This window comes from Oryzias melastigma, linkage group LG6 (genome assembly GCF_002922805.2).
Source record: "Oryzias melastigma strain HK-1 linkage group LG6, ASM292280v2, whole genome shotgun sequence".
NCBI classification, from domain to species: domain Eukaryota; kingdom Metazoa; phylum Chordata; class Actinopteri; order Beloniformes; family Adrianichthyidae; genus Oryzias; species Oryzias melastigma.
The window spans coordinates 3247333-3268129 of NC_050517.1; the positions used below are offsets into that span (position 1 = coordinate 3247333).

The following is a 20797-nucleotide window of genomic DNA, read 5'->3' on the forward strand; positions in this document are numbered from 1 at the left end:
TGATTTCTGGTAAACTACAGGGTTTCTTTCTGCTTTTCTTCTACCCTCTTTGTCTTTTTATTTTCATGCGATGCAAACAAATGATCAGAAGCTAGCTTCTTCCATGTCAAAACCTGAATACATTTCTCTGTCAAATGCCGTGCATTATTATTTATAGCCTTAAATTCCATTTGAATAAGAAATAACTAGATTTTAGGGTTTTTGGTAAAAGAATCGGACTTTATCAAGTTAGTTGAATCCTTTATGTATCGATTCGTGGACCATGTATCGCGATGCATATTGAATCATGTGAGAGGGAAAGATACACACCCCAATATAAAGCAACATACAGCTGTTGTTGCTCCTCTTTCAACACATCCTTCAGGGGTCAGCACAGTAAATCAGCTTTCACTGATCCGCACATTTGGTTTGGCAGACGCGACCCTGTATTTTTTCCGGGCTGGGGACGTGCACAGGGAGACCACGTGGATACATGGTCAGGCAGGAGCATGAAGGGTCTGGTGTGTGAAGGTCCCAAACCCTGGGTTTCCACGCGCCAGCTCTACACCCAACCAACCAAGCCATCCAGCAGAATGTGACCCACAAAGGGTCACTTTTTGTGCTAATGTTTAGTAAACATTCCCTTTATAGTGATTCTTATGCTACATTTTTCGGCATGTAAAAACTCAATCACACTTTCTGTGATTTCAGCAAACTTTGTATCAAAACATTCAGCTCGTTCAGGACATTACTGCTTGTATTTTTGGTATTCATAAACTTAATAGTTTTTTGAAATATTGAGCAAAATGTGCTCCATAATTGTAAGTAGATGAGCAACAAGCCTTTAAATATATTCATGGGCTATGTTTTCATCTTTTTGACTCATTTTCAGAAAATGTTAGCAACATGCTAACGTTTTTGACTAATTTGGCATCTACTGAGGAATTTTAGGCTATTTCAGAGTTTAGCTAGTATTTAAGTAATGTGCTAGCTTTTCTGGCTAATTTGGCATCTACTGAGGTTTTTGGGCTAATTTTGAGTTTAGCTCATATTTTAGCAACATGCGAAAGTTTTAGTTTAATTTGTTAACTGCTCAGATTTTTAGAGGCTAATTTAGAGTTTAGCTTCTATTTTAGTAACAGGCTAACATGTTTGAGTTTGTTTCCCGGAGGAATTTTAGACTATTTTGGATTTTAGCTACTATTTAAGTATTTAGTATTTAAGCTAGTTTTTTTTTTTTGCATTTGAGAAAAAAAAATGTAATTTTTGTAGGACATAGTTTCTGCAGAGCAGCAGGAATTCACCAAAAAGTCCCCTCTGAGTTGTGGGCGGGGCTGTTGGTGCACAGCTAAGCCTGTCCCAACTTCCTGTCATCCATCTGTTGACACTCTCTCCTGCTAGCTTACAGCCCCTCACACAACCTAACATTGCAGGTGAAACAAAAATGGTGAACATATCAGAGTTATCCAGTCAGACGGATTCCAGCTCAGACGAGGAAAACAAACACTGGAGTGTAGCAGGGAGCTTATGGCCCGCCCAGTGCATTTTCTGCTTGACATAGAAGACCTTTTTCTAACAGCTTTTTTTCATCTGCTCCTGATTCACAACAATTTCAATAAAGAAATACTCAGAAACACAATTTTAATCTTAATTTTCTTTATATGTGCCCTCCATCCCCAGAAAAATGCCCCAAGAACATGTTAAAAACACAATTTTCATTAGTTTGCCTTCAAAGAGTTGATAAAACGCTGCATTTGTGCTCAGTTAGACAAACTTCCTGTACCATCTGTGAGGTCGAGCCAGTTAGCAAGTCTGATTGCAGACAAAAAAGGAGGGAACACGAGTTGTGAAAGAGGGATTTCTTGAAATCCCTTAAGAGAACGCCTCTTTGTACACCATCTTTGTGCAATACCCGCTTCATGTGTCTTTCTCCTCCTGGCTCAGCGCGTTTGTTCCCTTCTTAGTCTCTTCACTTCTGCAGTGAAGATTCAAACTTCAGCGGATGTCCTGAAGCTGTAACATTTCCATTCCACAGAAGAACTACAATGAGTGCAATCAAAGAAAAAGCAGGATCTACTTTTGAAAAAATGGGTCAAAAACCAATCAAAAATAGTTAAATATTTTTAAAAGCATACAACAGTTTACATGTTCAAGAGTTTAACTTCACAAAAAAGCCAACTTTGTTCTTTTTGACAGTTCCAAATCACACTTTTAAAACTTATTTTCTGACAAAAGATATGCTGCAAAAAAACAAAGACTTGTTTTCCAAAGCTGTGTAATCTGACAAATGAAAACACGGCCTTGAGCGAGGCCTCTCCATGACTTTCCTCCACTGTCTGTGCGCGTTCTCCCTGACTCAGCGGTTTGTTAGACTGTTGAAAATGCATCGAAATGTTCACCACAGATGACCTTTACAATTCAGCTAGTTATTCATAGATAAACAAAAAACACTAGCTTTCATCGTGTAGTTTGAAAACGTAGCTGTTTTATTTATTGATTGATTGTTTTATTTATTATTTTATGCAAGCAAGCCTTGATGCTTTTAAAATTTTAAATGTTGATTAAAAAAAAGTATTTTTTAAAGTGTTGCAAACCAGAATTGGCTGTTTGGTTAGTGTGAAGGTTGGAAAAGGGTTTCATTCTTTTCTCAGAGTCTCATTGTTTGATTTGTTTTCATGTCACACATCTTTTTGAATGTTTTTGATCCGTAACAAACAAAAACATGTAACCCAAAGACATTTACAGAATTCTTTAGTTCTTTTCCTTTACAGAAGGGAACTCTAACCCTCAGGCTGCAGACCGGTACCGGTCCGTGGGAGAGTTGGTGCTGGTCTGCAGAGAAAAGAAAGCATAAGCTACATGTTTTTTTTTACCATTTTCTTTCTAATCTGATTTTGAAGGAAGTTTTATTTTGAAAATCTACTGGATTCTTCCCACTACACTCGTGCCTCATGCTTGACACATGACGTCGAGAGGTCGTGTGTTGAAAATCCATCCACTACTTTCTGAAAGCGCCTGCACCGACCGCTAAACTGAAACCTCCAACCTCTCAAAGCTGACGAAGACAAACGTATGGCATTATTTATTAGTCAAATGTCCACGCAGAAACAAGGCGTTACTTTGGCCTAAATGACTTAGCCAGTGAGAAATCTTTCGGACAGCTTGATTAGCAGTCAACTATATTAAAACAGTGACAATAAAAACATTCATTTTATATATCGTAGTTTGAAGGTTTTTTTCTTTTAAACAGATCAATCAGAAGAAGGCCAACACAGCCCTCTGTCTCCGCCCCCAATTGTCAAAGGTCACGTACCATTCACGCACAGAAAGTTTCTCTGTGAGAAGAGCCAGCGAAAAGCCCAAAATCAGCGAACAACGTGATCGCGGCAGGGAATATGAATGAAGCCTTGTTCATTTTCAGTGTAAATTTATAATCCACGCCACCCTCGTGGTGTTTGGTTCGAAGAGCACCAATTTTTAAGCGTTTACCGTGCAGATGGAGGCGCCGTACACACGGATCTGCTGGTTTACCCGGAAAGCTTGCTGTGTTAACGTCGATGTTAGCTTAGCTTATTTAGATGAAGCTCTCTGTTAAACGAGATCATGCTCAGTCACAACATGTTACCTTTCAGGTGTTCATGTATCGCAGTAGTGCTCCCATGCAACACAAGTTCTGCCTTGCAGAGATTACATTAGACACTTTCTTTTTATGTTTGCCACATTTTCAAGCTCTGTTAGCGTGCCGTTATGATAACCTAGCCTACCCAGAACTTCCTGTGACATCACTGCAGACTGAATTAGCGCCACTGCGCATTTGTGTCAAAGAGAACAGCAGACCCGGCAATAGAAACCACGCAATGTAGTTATGACATAAAAACAAGGAAAAAACAAACAAAAACACGATGTTTTGACTAGCAAATTAGTTGTCAACCATTTTAATAGTCGAGTCGCGACTAATCGTGGCAGCCCTTCCGCTGACCAAGCCATGACGACCTTCAGAGTCAGCAGCTCCTGCTAATGTCTGTCAAACCAAAACTACCTAAAGAAAACAAATAAACAAAGCCTGAAAACTAAGACTACCAACCCCAAACTAAAATAACAAAACCCAGCAGGGTAAGACTGCTGAGGACAAAGAGGGGAAATAGAACAAATCAAACCATCTCCTCAGCCTGCTGCTCTGCTCTCTGCCTCCCTTATTGTGGCCTCCTCTGTCTTAAACAGCCAGCAGGTGCCAATTAAGGCACATTGGCCACACCTGCCAGGTGAGCAGAAGGACTGGATGGAAAAAGGTCCAGCTGTACGTAACACAAGGGATGAAGATCACTTTACAGGGCGGTCTGTGAAAATATCGTCTGACATTGAACCGGTGCGTGGCCTAAATAAGGTTGGGGACCCCTGCTTTAGGGTATTTATTTCATCTGGAGTGAGATTTAATCATGCTATCTCAGACGGTTTTCCCCTCTCTGTCAGTCAACTCTCAGACAGATATAATCAAACTTGCACTTTGGCCTTTTAGTTGACCTTTGACTTTTGTCAGTTGAACAAAGTGAAATTTCCTGTTAAATCTCCAAACCTACAAACTGCAGATATTTTGTAGACACCCACACAGCGGTGGCACCACTCAAAGCACTGACGCGAATCCCCCTCACCGTGACGTACACATTAATGTGATGTTTATCAGCGTCTCGAGTCTCTATAGAGTTTAGGTCTACATGTTACTGTGAGTCACTGTCAGCCTGTGAGGAAGACATCCACTCTTCATCACTCCTGATCTCGCCTCTGAATCATGAACATTCAGACTGACCTTCCCGTCTGTTTCTTAAGTTCCCGACTGGAACACACACAAAGACACACTCTGCTTCCCGGCGAAACGGGTGGAGTTTCCTCAGCGGTGGAAACAGCAGAATGCTTTAACAACCCCCCCACTCTTTAAAACCAGCCACCTTAACATCAGTGGATGGGCGGGGGCAAACCTGTGTGGAAAAGTACACCTTACACACAGATTTGCGTCTGTTGGAAGGCGGTTTCCTCTGTCCGCACATGTCGTCATGTCTCTGCTTCCTGAGTGCAGACTCACTCACACGTTGAGGTTCTGCTAAAGAAAAAGTGTCCTTGAGAAAGTTTAACCCGTCAGGAGTTTCAGTGAATGCAGGTGTGGTTACTATAGTCAGACTCAATGATAGATTGTCCCTGAACTCGTATGGTGTTCATGGTCATGTTTACATCCCCCCACCTGAAGGCGAAGGGACACGAGTGTCTCGTCTACCATAAACATATCCAACATAAATGTTTGACTTTTGCAATGCTACCAAACTCCACCTAACATAAGAATTTGAAATACTTTGCTGAACCGAGCATCAGGAAGTCTATTAAAGTGTCTTTCTGTATGACCTTCTACAGACAAAATGTCAGCAAAACAATCCTAACAGCCATGCTGGGGTCAAAAATGACATCATCACAGAGGGACAGACAGCTGAATGGGCTGACTCAGGGTTTACCGACTGGTTTAGGGTCACTATACAATGACATGACTTGTAGACAACAGTGATGTATGACAACACCATGACAAACTCACACTGCCTTTCCCCCGTAGAACCTTACAGTCCAATGAAATCCCTAAGGGATTCTAGCATCATGAAATGTTATTTTTAAAATAAAACTCTGCAGAGTCAAAAAGCTCCTTTAATGTTTTATTGACAGCAAAGTAAAATGTCCAAAATATTATTTTAGATGGATTTTGCTTTTTCAAGGAAGCAAAACATTTTTTGATAAAGATAAATATGGATACTTAGTATTGCACATATTTAGCTATGGTCATAAATCAGATAAGTCATACAATCAAATGAGTAAAATAAATGCAGATTCAATTGTATCGATTTCATGCTACGTTTACACCGGGCTTGGAAATACATATTTGAACAACTGCTTCCAATGAAAAGTCTACGTAAATACATATATGTGGACATTGGGCTTCCGCATTCAAATGGGTCCAGTTCACACATCGCCATGCAACTTTTTAGGACCATTATCAGGCCCTACGGCTAAACATGCCACAATTGTGCGTGCACTGAAAGTTAAACCAGTTGAACTTTGACCGATCAGGGACTTGGATTTTGACACATCAGTGACGTATGGTAAGCATCTTTTTAATTATAAAAGTGCAAACCATTTGAAAATTGATGATGGAGGAGAAATGAATAACTGCAGTTTGGAATCATGACACAAAGTCTTTCATACATCAAGCTGTGAAAGGAAAACCCTGGAGTAAGACTAGTGCGATGGGAACTGGTTCCACATTTTGCACTAAAACCTCTTCCTACTGCCAGTAAATGCACTGGTATTGGGTCATGAGAGTCCAGTGTGAATTCCATATGCTAAAAGCACAGTTCAAAAACCATCCATAGCATCCGTAGCTTCACAGCTGGTTGTTCTTTATGTGAGATAGTTTTGTGGTGAAGCCAAACCCTCAGGGTTTGAACAAAGCTTCTTCCTTGAAGGCACAAGCCCAAATCTTTTTGTAATAAATATGATTAATAAAAGCAGCGCAGTGACATTGTGTAATGTTCTTGTCTGCATCTGAAAGGACATAAAACGCTGTTCATATAGACCTTAAATTCAACAACCTGATATACTGATGTGATATTTCCAAGTCCTGATAACATGTCAGGTTCTCTCCTATCAAAGGATTAAAACATAAGCTGAATCTCACAGAACCGTGTTTCCTCCTTGGTTCATGTCTGCATGTGTCCAGACTGACTGACCTTGTCCAGGATGAACCTGTTGAGGTACGGCATGTATCCCTGATTGGAGACGGGACCTTCATCGTCATCTTTGAAGTGCTCCTCCAGAGCCACGGGGTCGTGTGGGATCCTCAGGACGGTGCACAGGTTGTGAGACAGCACCTGGAATCAAAGGGAAGTTTGGAGTTTTACAAAGAACTGGAGGACAAAACAAAAATGCCAAAGTCGTCCATGTTCACAGTTGGTCCTTTTTAATTTCTTTAAAGTCCCACTCCAATCCTCTTTTGATCTATTTTCAAAGTGTTTCTAACTGTCTTTTATTTATGATGATGTTGTTTTTAACCAAAATCAGGAAACTTGTTATTTTCAAGGACATAGTTTCTGCAGAGCGGCTGGAGTTCATCAGAAATTCCCCTCTGAGTTGTGGGTGAGAGTGTTGGTCCAGAGCAACACGACCCCCGACCATTGGTGATACAATCTTATTTAAACTCTATTTTTGTCTGCTCCTGATTTGTAATCATTTGAATAAAGAAATATTCAGAAATGCAGTTTTAAGCCTAATTTTCTTCATACATGTTCTCCATCATCAGAAACATGCCACAAAAACATGTATAAAAACACAAAAAAAGCCATTCTCATTGGAGCAGGTCTTCAGACAGTTAGTTTGTTGACATGTTAGCAGGGATTTCTTCGAGACCATTCACAAAAAAACATTCTCAAGCTGGGAAAGAACCTAATCTCTGTAAAAATACAGGAAGACACTAAAATTGAACTGTGTGTGCTATAATCTGTTGAAGTTCCTCCAAGAAAGAGGAAGACTTCCTCCAGCAGCAATAAAAAACTTCCAGATCCCAGAAAGCAGTCGCATGTTTAAGTGAAGCATGATGAGTGTCGTTTAACCAAGAAAACCAGAATAAAAACAGAACAAACCTGCAGGTTCCAACTGTTTGAGGGAACAAATTTCAACGTGGTGATGTTTCAGAGAGTTTAAACCAAAGTAGTTGCTGTAGATTCGCAGAGAACTGAACTTAGACTTGACCTTCACGGTGGGTTTTTGTTTAGACAATGCTTGGCTTGCACTCTGGCTCCAACATCACTATCTATCAGTGTGGCATGTGGGAGTAATGCTGCCAACATTTGGACGACTTCCATCCAGTCACCGCCAGGTTTCCTTTTCTTTTCTTTGGAATCGTTTTGCCTACGAATAAAAATAAAACTAAAACTAAAATCCCTCACGGAAGCACCTGAACTTCTACACATAACAAACCTGTTTGCATGATTGCATTTACTAGGTTGACTTGACAACTTAGTTTGTGTTATTTTTTAATGTTAATTTCCATGTTTTAAATTAGTAGTGTTTCAGTATGAAGGTCAGGCTGGAGCAGGTGCGTCGCTGCTGCGTCGCCGCTGCGTCGCTGCTGCGTCGCCGCTGCTGTCAAACAAAGGCGCGCTTATGTTTCCAGAAGAGGAAGAGACGCGATCTGCATAAAACAACGACAGGCTTTCCAAAGAAGTGACACCGTCATAGGCCACTTCAAAGCAGCTCAGTCCTTAAATAAAAAGTCCCAGCAGCGACTCGAGAAACTTACCTTCAGCTGAGATTTGGAGACTTTCCCGCTCTGGTCCAGATCCAGCGCCGTGAAGGCGTGCCAAATGGATTTGAGGAGCTCGTCCCGCAGAGCCATGCTGCTAAAATGACAATCAACTTTAATTTTCTCCTCTGCTCGGGCTGAATGCGTGACGTTTCCTCTGTTTTCCTCCTCTCTTTGAGTGTGCTCTGCCTCCTGTGGACTCGGTGAGGGAGTGTCACGTGACCTCGTGGAGCTGCGTGTTCGGAATCGTGATGCGCGGCGGAGCAGCGGCGCCGCGCGGCGCTCTCAGCAGGAGGCAGGAGAGGAGGTGAAGCCCGGACATGACAAACGACTACAGAAACCAATACTCGATTTAATCGTTTTTGGAGCTCGGAAGCACTCTTTTCTGGAAATATTCATATTTTTAAAGGGATACGTGTTTTAAAACGCGTATTTAGATTGTTTTTAATATGAATTATCGGGAATATATCTTTTAAGAAAGTGGGAAAATGTCAAGTTTTACCGGATATTAACAATCTAAGTTTAAAACGGCTGAGAAGAAAACTATAATGAACGAACATAGTATGTAAAGACATCCCTCACGGATGAATCAGTGAGACGTGAAGAGTCTCACGACAGATTCGTGTGTAACTGATGTGTTGTGTGCGCGTAAGGGGGGATTCGTGCTTCTTTTTTTAAAATAATTTTTGTGTGTAAAATTAGTTTCATGCTGTTGTAATTTTAATTTGTGCATTTGTAAATTGTGTGTTGTACTCATATATTTTAATTTTTTAATTTTGCACAAAATGTATTATATGAGTTACAAATCAAAAATTACGCACACACAAATGCAAAGTTATCCACAAATGAAAGATTTTGCATGCTCGACTCAAGAATAGGCACACACAGATTCTAATTTACGCACAAATCAAGAATACACACACAAATCAGAGTGAGTCTATTTTTCTCTCCATACATTCACTCCTCATTCATACTTGGTGATGGTTGACTACTAATGTAGCCACAGCTGCCCTGCAGACTGACAGAGGCGTGGTTACCAGTATGCACCTACAGCCCCTTGTATTCACACATCGCTGAATGCTTGGAGATGAACAACATCAACAGGACTCTTGGAGTCTTCATAGGAAACTCAATGAAGTTGTGGAAAATCACCCTTGAAACCAATGGCAAGCTTGCGCAAGTGTCCATCAAATGTGGCATCTACCAAGGTGATGTCCCCACTGCTGTTCTGCAGAGGTCTGAACCCCCTCAGCCAAAATACTCTACAAGACTGGCTATGGATACCAACTCAGAAAAGGGGCCACCATCGGTCACCTCCTCTACATGGATGACATCAAGCTATACGCTAAGAGCGAGCGGGACATTGACTCCCTGATCCACACCACCAGGATCTACAGTGCTGACATTGGGATGTCATTCGGGGTTGAGAAATGCAGTCGGATGGTGACAAAGAGAGGCAAGGTAGTCCACACAGAAGGGGTCTCACTCCCAGAAGGAGCAATAGCAGACATTGAGGACAAACATGGAGGGTTCAATCCCAAATCCAGCACCCTGAGACTGTATACTAGCTGCAAGGAAGGAGGCAGAGGACTAGTGAGCGTGGAAGTCACTTTCCAGGATTAAACATCCAAGATGCATGAATATGTCAAGCTCAAGGCCCCAACTGACAGTGTGCTCAGTGAACGTCTCAGACAATGGAAAGCAGAGGATGCTGGAGGACAGAGCCTCATGAGAGGACAAGCCCCTACATGGGATGTACCACCGGACAAAAACTGAAGTGGCTGATATCAAGAAGTTCTACCAATGGCTAGAGAGGGCTGGCCTGCAGGACAGCACAGAAGCTCTGATCCTGGCAGCACAGGAACAAGCCATGAACACCAGAGTGATAGAGGCTCAGATCTACCACACCAGACAAGACCCAAGGTGTAGGCTGTGCAAAGAGGAAACAATCCAGCACATACCTGCAGGGTGTAAGATGCTGGCTGGGAAAGCATACATGGAGAACCAGAATCATGTAGCTGGAATAATATACAGAAACATGTACAGAATATGGACTGGAAACCCCAAAGTCAAAATGGAAACTCCTCAGAAAGTGGTAGAGAATGAGAGAGCAAAGATCCTGTTGGACTTCCAGATCCAGACGGACAGGATGGTAATGGAGAACCAACCAGACATTGTAGTGGTGGATAAAGAACGCCGCTTTTCTCGTTCAGAATCTGCTGAAATTATGTTGATCGCATTAACAATTGAAAAGTTACAGTATGTTAGAGATTCTGTGTTTGAACGTCACTGACGAAGCCTCAGGTGTTAAAGGGTTAAACTTCTTCCAGGACCATGACTTCCTAATGTAACCTGTCATATTCTTTGCAGAATCATTCTCTATGACTCTTTTTCTTTGTTTTTAAACAAAAACTTGAGTTAGAAGTGTTCTTGCTCAGCTCTAAAATGATCTTCATACTGGTGTTGCGTTTTAAGAGTTCATCACTACTCTGTGCGAGGTAACACTGTCTGTGATGCCAAGTATCTCATCAGAATTCACCTTTTCCTTGTTTTTAAATCAGTACTTCTTCAGTATATCTTAGAAAAACTTGTATTTAACAAAATGTGATTTAACCACAATCATAGTATTAACTCTCAGAAAGCATGTGATGCCCTCTTTCCAGTGGCTGGTGGAGACAGATTTTAATCGTTGCTTAGGCCTCCCTCTGTGGACCGCTCACAATGATCAACGCAGCTCAAGCTTTTTCTGAGAATGTTGTTCATTTTGGCTAAACGTGTCATAAACGTAAAACCGCGGGAACAATAGATCAAAATATGATGAGAGTGGGACTTTAATAGAAAGGTTTGTAGCTTGGAAATGAATTGTTTGAATCAAATAAGAGTTATGACATATTTGTGATAACCTTTAAAATAAATCCTTGGAACAAGTCATAAATTTTACTGGAGCTGTGCCTGTTTTTCTTTACTTTTTCACATTATTTTAACCATATATCTTTAAGGATTTTTATATTTTTCCTGTAAATGTACACTTTATCTTCATTATAAAACACAAAAATGATCATTTATCATTTTTTGTGATTTTTGTAGTAACAAAGGACAATTTACTAGCCAAGTTTTTTGAACAGTTCAGGTTCATTGTGAAATTACAGTGTAAACAAAAGAGGTTCTACTAAAAAGATGGATATGAAGCATTATCATATAAAAAACAGTTTTAAAAGACAAATCAATCCCACTGCTGTCCACTCCTGTAAAACAAAAGGAAAAAACAGAAAGCAGAGCTATAAAACAGGAGAGGAAAAATGATGAAGTTTTATTTAAAGAACATATGTACATGTTACAACATGAAGCTTTTGTGTTTGAAGCTACAAGAACAAAAGGATGAAAACAACAAATCGAAACAGTCCAAGGATGAGCTGGAAGAGCGACAGCAGATCACATGAAGAATGACAAACAGGACCACGGCTGTTCTAATGCTACAGGGAGGGCTGGCAGCACGGATCAACCAGACTGGATTCATTCAGACAAATCATCTCTTCATCAAAACAACAGTGAATTTGACACCTAAGCAGTCAAACTCAATTGGTAAATGACTGGTGTACATCTGCAGAACAATCCAGCTGAAACTGACCAAACCCTGATACACAAAAATAACTCAATAGCAGCAAGTTTATTTTTCATATTTTGTAAAAACATAAACATGTGGTCAACACTGTGGCCACACGGTGCCTTCAAAGTGCTCCATTCCAAACAGAGACGTGATCGATCCTCAGGCACTCCTGTACCAGCATCAGGCTCATGACAGGCAGTAAGGTGCACATGGTGGAGGGAAGTACATTCACACTGGAGACAGACGGAGCTTTGATCTGCTACCAAAGGCTTTCAGCTTCTTCAAGGGGAAGTGCAAGAACACGGCGGTGCAGAGCCTGATCTCCACGCACTGACAGGAATGACTCGGTGTGAAGGGTGAAGCAACGGCCTCAGAGAAAACACGGTTTTCTAAAGAAAGACACATCCGCAGAAGGCTTGAACTATACAACAAAGCTGTAAAGAACTTCCAGTTCTGTGTGGCAGCAGTCCAAAACTCTGAAAGGAGCCAGATCCAAAAAAACAAAATAAAAACCACACACAGGACTCGGATTGAGTGTGATTAGAAGGTCCTTCGGCCAAGAGCTTTGGCTTCAAAGTCTTAGTAGATGGTAAGGCTGACTGAGCGGTTCATCTTTTTTCCAATGAGTCTGGAGGTTCTGGGGTTGGACTGGAGTGTGGAGCGGGTCAGGACTCTGTCCGTGGACAGAACCTTCTCCTCAGCTGCTGCTCTGGCCATCTGGGCTTTTTTCAGCTCCCTAAAGAGAACACAAGTTTCATTCTGAAGGCAAATCGTGAAAACAGGATCCATAACAGACAGAATATCTGCAACACACTGATGCTGAATCTGTAGTACCTCAGTGCAAAACATGAACCATGACGAACAAGTAAACTCTGTTTCACTTCATCTACTGTCGTTGGAACAACACCACTGAGCGAGCTGCTTCTTCTGCATCTCTGTCAATAGCAAATACTGATAAACACCTACAGCGCCTTCTAGTGGTTGTTGCTATTTATTGTTTAAAAAAAACAGTTGCACCAGAGTACAGGTCAACAAAAAACAACTGAAACTTACACCCTAAAAGTGTAAACATAAAGAAACTTTTAACCCAAAGATATTTGTTTATCCTTTTGTTTAGTATTTTTTCATTTCTATCGTCGGTTACAAAACTGTATCTGCATGGGTTCCAGTTCTACAGTTAACTTTTTCATGGCCATAAGTCCGTCCACATGTAGAGACGTCAGTGAGCATGAACCGTGGTCACGTTCACCATCTAAACTTCTGTTGTACTCACTTCTGAAGCAAAGCATTCTTGAATTTTTCCGCATTCAGCTCCACTCGGAGCTGGTCTGCACTCATTCTGGCAGAGGTCAGGAGCACCGGGTGTCTGAGGAGGTCAGAGGCCGAAGGTCGTCTGACCGGGTCAGGGTGGATCATCAGCTGGAAAAACAAAAACAGACTAAATAAGAATGATTTAAATTGAAAGAATACTCAGTAATATGTTTAAAGATGGAGATAAATGTATTTACAAGAGCAACTCAAAGTAACATTTATATCTATCCACCAACACTAAACTGGACCAAGTGACTAAATCACATAGTAATTTTTAGTTCTAAATATTACTTATTGCACTAGTTTATGACCAATGACATGAATGAACAATAAAATATTTGTGTATTTAGACGAGAAGAAGCACATTGGGATGATAAGAAGATGAGTGAACCTGTGCGTGTTGCTGACTGTTACCTTGAGCAGAGCCAGGAACTCTGGAGAAAGCACCTGGGGGATGGAGGGCAGTTTACCCTTTCTGATTTCATGCCACTTTTCCCCGTTGGAGGGTAGAGGTTCAGCGCCAGAGGCCCCAACAACAGTAAGAGCTAAAGCGAATATGTCTGCCTTTCTGAGGTTACTGTAGTCCTGCAGAAGAGAAGAAGAAGCTGAATGGAACTGAGCAGACTGTAGAACGCACATGCACCACTGGAGCTCAGCTACAAACCTCCTGCAAAACTTCATTAGCCAAATATCGGCTGTCACCTTCCTCCACCTGTGGATTGTTCACCGTAGTCACGTGACCAAGATCACCTTAAACATAAACAAAAACAAACGTCACATTTCAAGAACCAAAAGCATTGATGATCATTTTAAAAAATCGATTCAATTCACCAGAATTTGGATTGATTTGATTCACGATGTTTTCAATTCTTTTGATTCTTCAATTCAGTTTAATTTAGAGTTTACACATTTATTTAGAAATACGTTATTAAATATATTTATATTAATCTGATCCAGTTCACATCCTGTAAATGTATCAGTGAAATAATGAGATTGTTAATATCATCCAGAGTTACATGGATTCTCTAAAGGAGAAGTTCTAACTAAAATGTTCAGATCATTAACATTGGAAACATTGTTCTGCTTCTCCTGGAGGACGTTTCAGTTTGGACACTAGGTGGCGATCGCGCAATAGAAGTACACTAGCGATTAATTGATTCAAATCGATTGACTTTTGTCAACCCAGCCCTTTTAAAATTCAACAGTCACAGACAGAAAGAGAGATAGATAATAATAAGTGTGCAGCTCACCTATTTTGTAAATAACACTGGTTGCTAGTCCATCATCCTCATCACATTCATCAAAGCTGGCTACAGGCTTCCGGGAAATGAAAATGTTGCCTAAAATAAAACATCATAAACATGAAAATGAGGCGAATCAGCATCAGAATAAAATCTTACCCACAAATAGAAGATTTGATGCAATAAAACAGCTATTTCTGACAGAAGACATTTGAGCGCTCACTGGGCTTGATGTCCATGTGCACCAGAGAGGTGGAGTGGATGTACTTGAGTCCTCGTGCCACCTGCAGCAGCAGGTCTTTCAGCTCCAGCTCCGTTAGGTAGCTGAGCCGCCTGTAGTTCTCAGTGATCACGTCTGACAGCGTGCCGCCGTTGCAGTACTCGTTCTGGATGAGCATGTGGTCGTCCTCAGCCCAAGCTGAGTAGTAGCGCACCACGTGAGGGTGCTGGCCCAACACGGCGTGAGCGTACACCTCCCGTAATGCATTTTGTCTGCGACGAGAAGAACGACAAAGACATCTTAAGATCTGATAACGGCAAATAGGAAAAACTCGTAGTTTGACATTCTCATAAATAAAAATTCTAAATTCATGACAAAAATCGTCTCAGTTAAAATGCTAAACAGACATGGTAGTAATCGAACAATAAAACAACTAGCATAGACACAAAGCATACGGTTGAAGTGGTAAGGAGACACACTTACTCGTCGACTGATCCTGCCAGAGGTTTCTTTGATCTCTTGATGGCATAAATACAACCATCCAGTCTCTTCACACATTTGAACACGGCTCCAAACTCGCCACAGCCTATTTTCTCCAGCTCAAGAAACTCCGAGGTGTAGCGAGACATCATGTTGCTCTCCATCATGGTGATTCTCTGCAGGTACACACAGGCGTCCATCAAACCACACAAACGCACACTTGTGTTTTCATGAAAGACCAGGGTCTGCAACCTTCACCTAAACATCCATTTGAGTCCATTTCTCACTGACAACATCCAGACAGGAGCCACAAAGTCTGATTCACTTTTCAGGAAAATATCACACTGATTTGGTTTAATATTAATGTTACTATTACTATAACTATAAATAAACTTTTATCATTTTTGTCTAGATTTCCCATGACTTCCTTTCAAAATAAGACATCCTGAGTCGCATAGGATCATCATGCAGCAAATCATTACATCTTCAATTTTCAGACAAAAATTTGCAAATCTAATGAACCAAATCACAGCTAATTCAGTGACAATTATTTTACATTATTATTATTTTATTTTAAGACTTTAAATCTTTGAATTGGTTTAAAAATAGAAAATTCAGCACTAAAAAATATGTCAAAAAGCTTCTGATATGTAATGTCCTTCAACTGTATGCAAATGATTTGAATCTAGTTTTCTTTCTTTTTACAGTTCTGCTTTTTAAAATGTTTCATTTTCCTTTAACCAGAGAGCCACACTGGAGGAATCAAAGAGCCACATGTGGCTCTGGAGCGGCAGGTTACAGAGTCCTGACCAAGACAAACAGGTTTTCTGGGTAAACAGGCTTCAGATTATTTGCATTCAAATCAACAACGCAGATCCTAAACTTTCAATAGGATAAAAGATTGAGCAACCAGCTCCAGGACTACATTAGTGGAATCTGTAGACGGGGCTTTAACGGTGAACACCCTTTAAAAATATTCATCAGTCCCACCCACCAACCAGAAGATCGGGTTGAATTTGTATTTAAATGAAATTGTATTATTCCAAACAACAGATCACAGGAACTCGTATATAATCTAACCTGGGCTGCAAATTGAAATTCCTGTTAAGGGAATGACCTAATGATGACATGTTTATATGGATTCCAGCAGCAGGAAAATTCCTGTTTACGCAACAGCCATGCATTGAAGAACAACTGGTTAGTAGCATATTATGTAACATTCAATTTTCTTTTGGCATGATGTCAGTAGATGGAAAAAGCCACACAGCAGGTTGATTTCTGCAGGATGACTACCTCCCACATTAGACCTACACTGCTCTGTTTACACGAGAATGCGTTCAGAATGTCATAGACAGGGCTTTAACACGATCAAACAAACACCACATGTAACCAGCAGCTAGACATGTTTGTCACATTTGTGAAGTGTTGTTTTAGGATAATCTCAATTGATTTTCTCTTACAAACGCGCTTAATCCAAACTAATCCTCTACTTTATATCAAAACAGTTTTACAGAAAACTGATGTAAAAGGGTTTTTTTGGCAACTTTGCCAAACAGTAAATAGTAGTGATGTAACATGTCAGGGTACTTCCTAAAGGTTTCTTCAAGATAAATTTAAGACTTTGGATATTAAAAAAAAAATCAGATACATTTCTCGATGTAATTCCCAGCCTCGAGGACAAAGAACATACGAAATACTAGAATTCCAGACCAATTACTTATCATTAACGGAGTAACGTTGTTTCCATTATAAGTGGGGTCATCTTGACCCGATAAGACAGTGCACTGAACTTTTTTTAATCATTGATTTTTGAGTTTCACTAATGTCCATGGCAGAAATAAAATCCTGTCCACCTTTGTCCACCTTTGTCATGGAAGGAATCACACATCAATATGTGGGTGGAGTCATCTGGACCCAAAGAGAGCAGAAGAGTTAAGACTTTTAGGACTACGTGGGAAGCCTGCAAGTATCTGGATACTTTCATATTCATGATCTGTTTCCAAGAATATTTGCGATTTCCAAGATTGCTAGTCACAATCTTTAATAGGGGGGTGTCAAAATATCAATACTGCGATATATCACGATGTTTAGTCCTGCGATTGATTCTCGATTGGTTCCCACCCAGTATCAGTCTTTTATTTTCGTTGAAGAGGCTGTAAAATGTTATATTTGTCTTATATTTGTCAGACAGGGGGAGCAGGTTGTGAGACTGACTGTTGTGAGCACCAATGTGTTCTAGCTACTTGAATTATTTAATTTTTGTTCTGTTGTTTACAACAAATCTGCACTAAGTAGTGGCACTGCGGATCATGTTTACTATTGTTAACACTGAATTTCACCAATAATTCCAATTCAATTGGTGTCAATGCTTGTCAAAGACATAATTACTGATTTCAGCAAAGTTGCACATAAGTGTCTATTATTTGTTGCACAAAACAAAACAAAGTTGTTTATTATGATTGTGTTCAAGGTAGAAAATAAATAGGGATTTATTTTCCTAAAATGTGTTCTTCTACATAATGTGAGTTATAAGAGATGATTTTTACCAATTATGGCAGTATCGCAATATTATAGATATCGTGAGCCTTGCATCACATCGTATTGTGAGGTAACCAGTGATTCTCAGCCCTAATCTTTATTATTTTAAAATACATTTTACCGTATGTGAACTGGATCAGATTAATGTAAATATATTCGAAACATATATTAGATTTTTAATGTATTTCTAAACAAATTTATATAAATGTGTAAAATCAAAATTGAATCGCACTGAGAGAATCTGAAGAATCGGAATACAAGCCCAGCCCTAGTGATAAATATCATTTATTTCTTTCAAATGTTTGCTTTTTGATCTGTTGTGTGTTGATCTCCAGCCCTAAATAATTGTGTAAATGATACTAATTAAATACATATATATACATTTTTCTTTAATCCAAACGTATGGTGGAATCATCTGTGAATTATTATTTTGATTTGTGAATCTATTTGGATCATCATCTAACGATCCACAGCTCTGGTAAAAAGGAACATAATCAGTTACCTTGGGTGGAGGGAGGATCTCATCCACTCCTTCACCATCACTTGCCTCCATGTCTTCTCCACAAGAGCTAAACCAGGAGACAAATTAGCAGCGGTTAGCATTCTGCAGAGGGCAGCAGTCAGTCACCGTGAGCTTTTGATTACCAGCAAAACCCCTCCGGCTTTCTTCAAAGCCGTCAATGTAACTGGGGATTTTAACTATTGCTGTTGTAGGACAGTACAATTTCTATAAAATGTAGATTTTAGAGTTGATAGAAAACACGTACTCGTTCCAATGGGCCCGTTTTCTGTTGTTCCTCTGCTGTGTGGCGGACTGAATGAGGAGGGAGTCTGGGGTGAAGGGGTTAAAGTTCACCAGGGGGGCCTGCTGTCTCCTTCTGCTGTCTGAAGCAGACTTTCCAGGAGACTCCACCTTTTTGAAGAGCGCGATTCTCCTGCTGGAGGACAAGGAGCCGGAGCCCCTGGCTCTGGACAGCAAACTCTGAGGAGAAAAATCACAACTCATGTACTAAATTAACCTTTTAATAATCTTGATTTACTGTCATTTTTTAAAAATTGGCAGCACGATCAACGTAATTCCAGTAGATTCTGAAGGAGAAAAGCGGCTCATCAAGCCTCATTTATCCTTTACGTTGAGTCTTAAAAAGTTAAAGTATGTCAAAGATTTTGAGTATAAGCGTCGCTGGTGACGCCTCAGGTGTAAAGGGTTATAGAAAACACAGGCAGAATTATAACAAATACATGTTTGGTTTTTTTTGGCTCAGAATTGTTTAAAATGAAGGTAAAAGAAACCATGGTCCTTCAGAGGATATGTTCAGACATATAACTGTACTTTCCCCGGTGATCAGATTACAGAGGGGTTATTGTGTAATACGCAGTCGTACAGTAAAGTGGGTCACTGAGTCTATAACTGAGCACCTAATATTACACACTAGTGCTGCTACAATCCATTATTTTAATAGTCAACTAGTCAAAGATTATCTTTCTGATTAGGCGCAAACTGGATGTAAAACACACATCTTAACCATCATTAGCTTTAAACTAACTAAAAATAAAGACAATGAAGGTGATACTTATTAAGCTTTTAATTAATCCTGCAGCTTCTTTGCTTCATTAGCTTTTGGCATTAAAACAAGGAACTATTTTTTTTTACTAAAGATGAAGTTTTGGTCTCACTAAAAAGTGCATATTTTGCTGAACTTAAAAAAACCCTTTTTGACTTGATTTAAAATAACGTTGTTTAAGGTGAAGTTGATTTTTTTCTTGAATTATATTTCTGCCTTGAATAATATTTCTGATAGAAGAATTACAGTTTTAAGGCCATTTCGTTGTTAGTTTAATATTTACACACTAGCTGATTTGGCAAATTTAGGCTTTTTGTTTTTTTATGTTATTTTGGAGTTTAGCTAATATTTAAACGCTGTGTTTCTGGTAATTTAGTCTTTTTTCAGTTTTTTATGATATTTTCTCAGCTACATGCTGGCAGTTTTAGCTAACCTAAGTTTTATTATTCAATAAAATGTCCTTAAAGAAAACGGTCAACTAACCAACCTTTGGTGTGTGGGGGGTGTCAAACAGCCGGAGCTTCCTGAAGGTCTTGTGCGGGGGGGTGTCCGGACAGTCCGGGATGGGGGAGCTGGAACCCTCCCCGTCGTCCTGGACGAAGCCATGCTCAGGTGAGCCCCCGTACAACCGGGGGCTCTTCCTCGGCGATGCGCAGTCCGTGTAAATGACGCTGTTCGGTGACTGTAGGTGGGACGGGGAGTCGAAGCTCTCCTCGTCCCACAGCTCCACGTCGTCTTCCGCTCCGGAGTGGTCCAGGGGGCTGCTGTTGCCTCCCAGCCGCTTATCGGCGGCTCCCCGTCGGACCGGCACGGGGGAGTCCATGTCGGTGAATCCGGACTCGCCCCCGGTGCTGTTGTTAACATCCTCGATGGAGTCCTCCTCGCCGTCGCTGGACGTGAACTGCAGTTTCTGTCGGATGTGGCGGTTCTTGGGAGGAGTTCCGAGACGTCTGCGGGTGTAACTCGACATTTTCGGAGTTTAAACCCCTGCTTGGACGCAAAACACGGGGCTAGTGCGAAAATATGGTGGCAGCAACGTCTCCGCCCCAATAAATCAGACTGTAACTACCTTTAAATAAAGGTATCGGCTGAAAATGAATCGAAAAACAACGTTTTACTAGAAAAATCCCCCTCATTGGGGGTTCGCAAATTCCTACACGCTAAAAGATGGCCCCGGACTAGCTTAAAGCACGGCGGAAACCGTTCCTTCAGCCAGAACCAACTAAAAAAAGATATCCTAGTCCCGGATAAAAGTCGGTCTTCGTCCGTCTGGAGTCCGCGACTCACTGACCCAGAAACCCTGCCGTCCCAGATAAAACCTTAGCAATGTTTACAAAAAGTTTGAATGAGTCAAGAACTCGGTTCTTCCCATCACGCGCGTGGCAGAGCACTTCCCGCGACCGTTGATCACGTGTGGCAGGACAGCCAATCAGGGACCGTCGTTGAATTTTGAAACATGGGCGTCACTGGGTGGTTGGGGGAGGATTACGTCATCGCTGGCTGTGCAACAATCTGGCGGGAACG

General features: G+C 40.8%; 2 protein-coding genes across 2 annotated transcripts in view; both read right to left on the reverse strand.

Moving 5' to 3' along the window:
* The window catches only part of swap70b (switching B cell complex subunit SWAP70b), a 42098-nt gene extending 33572 nt beyond the window's left edge, over positions 1-8526 (reverse strand). The window contains exons 1-2 of the mRNA XM_024282827.2: positions 8309-8526; positions 6741-6881 (exon numbers count right to left, since the gene is read on the reverse strand). Of these exons, the coding sequence (XP_024138595.1) occupies positions 6741-6881; positions 8309-8404 (237 nt within the window). The 5' untranslated portion in view covers positions 8405-8526. The remainder of the gene's footprint in view (positions 1-6740; positions 6882-8308) is intronic.
* A 3064-nt stretch (positions 8527-11590) lies between these two features.
* wee1 (WEE1 G2 checkpoint kinase) lies at positions 11591-20710 on the reverse strand. Its single transcript, XM_024282820.2, has 10 exons — positions 19761-20710; positions 18476-18690; positions 18211-18277; positions 15174-15346; positions 14694-14962; positions 14480-14569; positions 13894-13979; positions 13644-13814; positions 13192-13337; positions 11591-12654 (listed from the first exon to the last, which is right to left on the reverse strand). The coding sequence occupies exons 1-10, from the start codon at positions 20241-20243 to the stop codon at positions 12498-12500; spliced, it is 1857 nt and encodes a 618-aa protein (XP_024138588.1). The 5' UTR covers positions 20244-20710; the 3' UTR covers positions 11591-12497.
* Positions 20711-20797: the final 87 nt, after the last annotated feature.

Excerpts from the sequence above, each read along its gene's own strand:
- wee1 (XM_024282820.2), bottom strand. The coding sequence starts at position 20,243 with ATGTCGAGTTACACCCGCAGACGTCTCGGAACTCCTCCCAAGAACCGC. Across the intron at positions 13,815-13,893 it reads CTAATGAAGTTTTGCAGGAG|GACTACAGTAACCTCAGAAA; the intron begins GTTTGTAGCTGA and ends TCTCTTCTGCAG. Across the intron at positions 12,655-13,191 it reads AAGAATGCTTTGCTTCAGAA|GGAGCTGAAAAAAGCCCAGA; the intron begins GTGAGTACAACA and ends TGTTCTCTTTAG.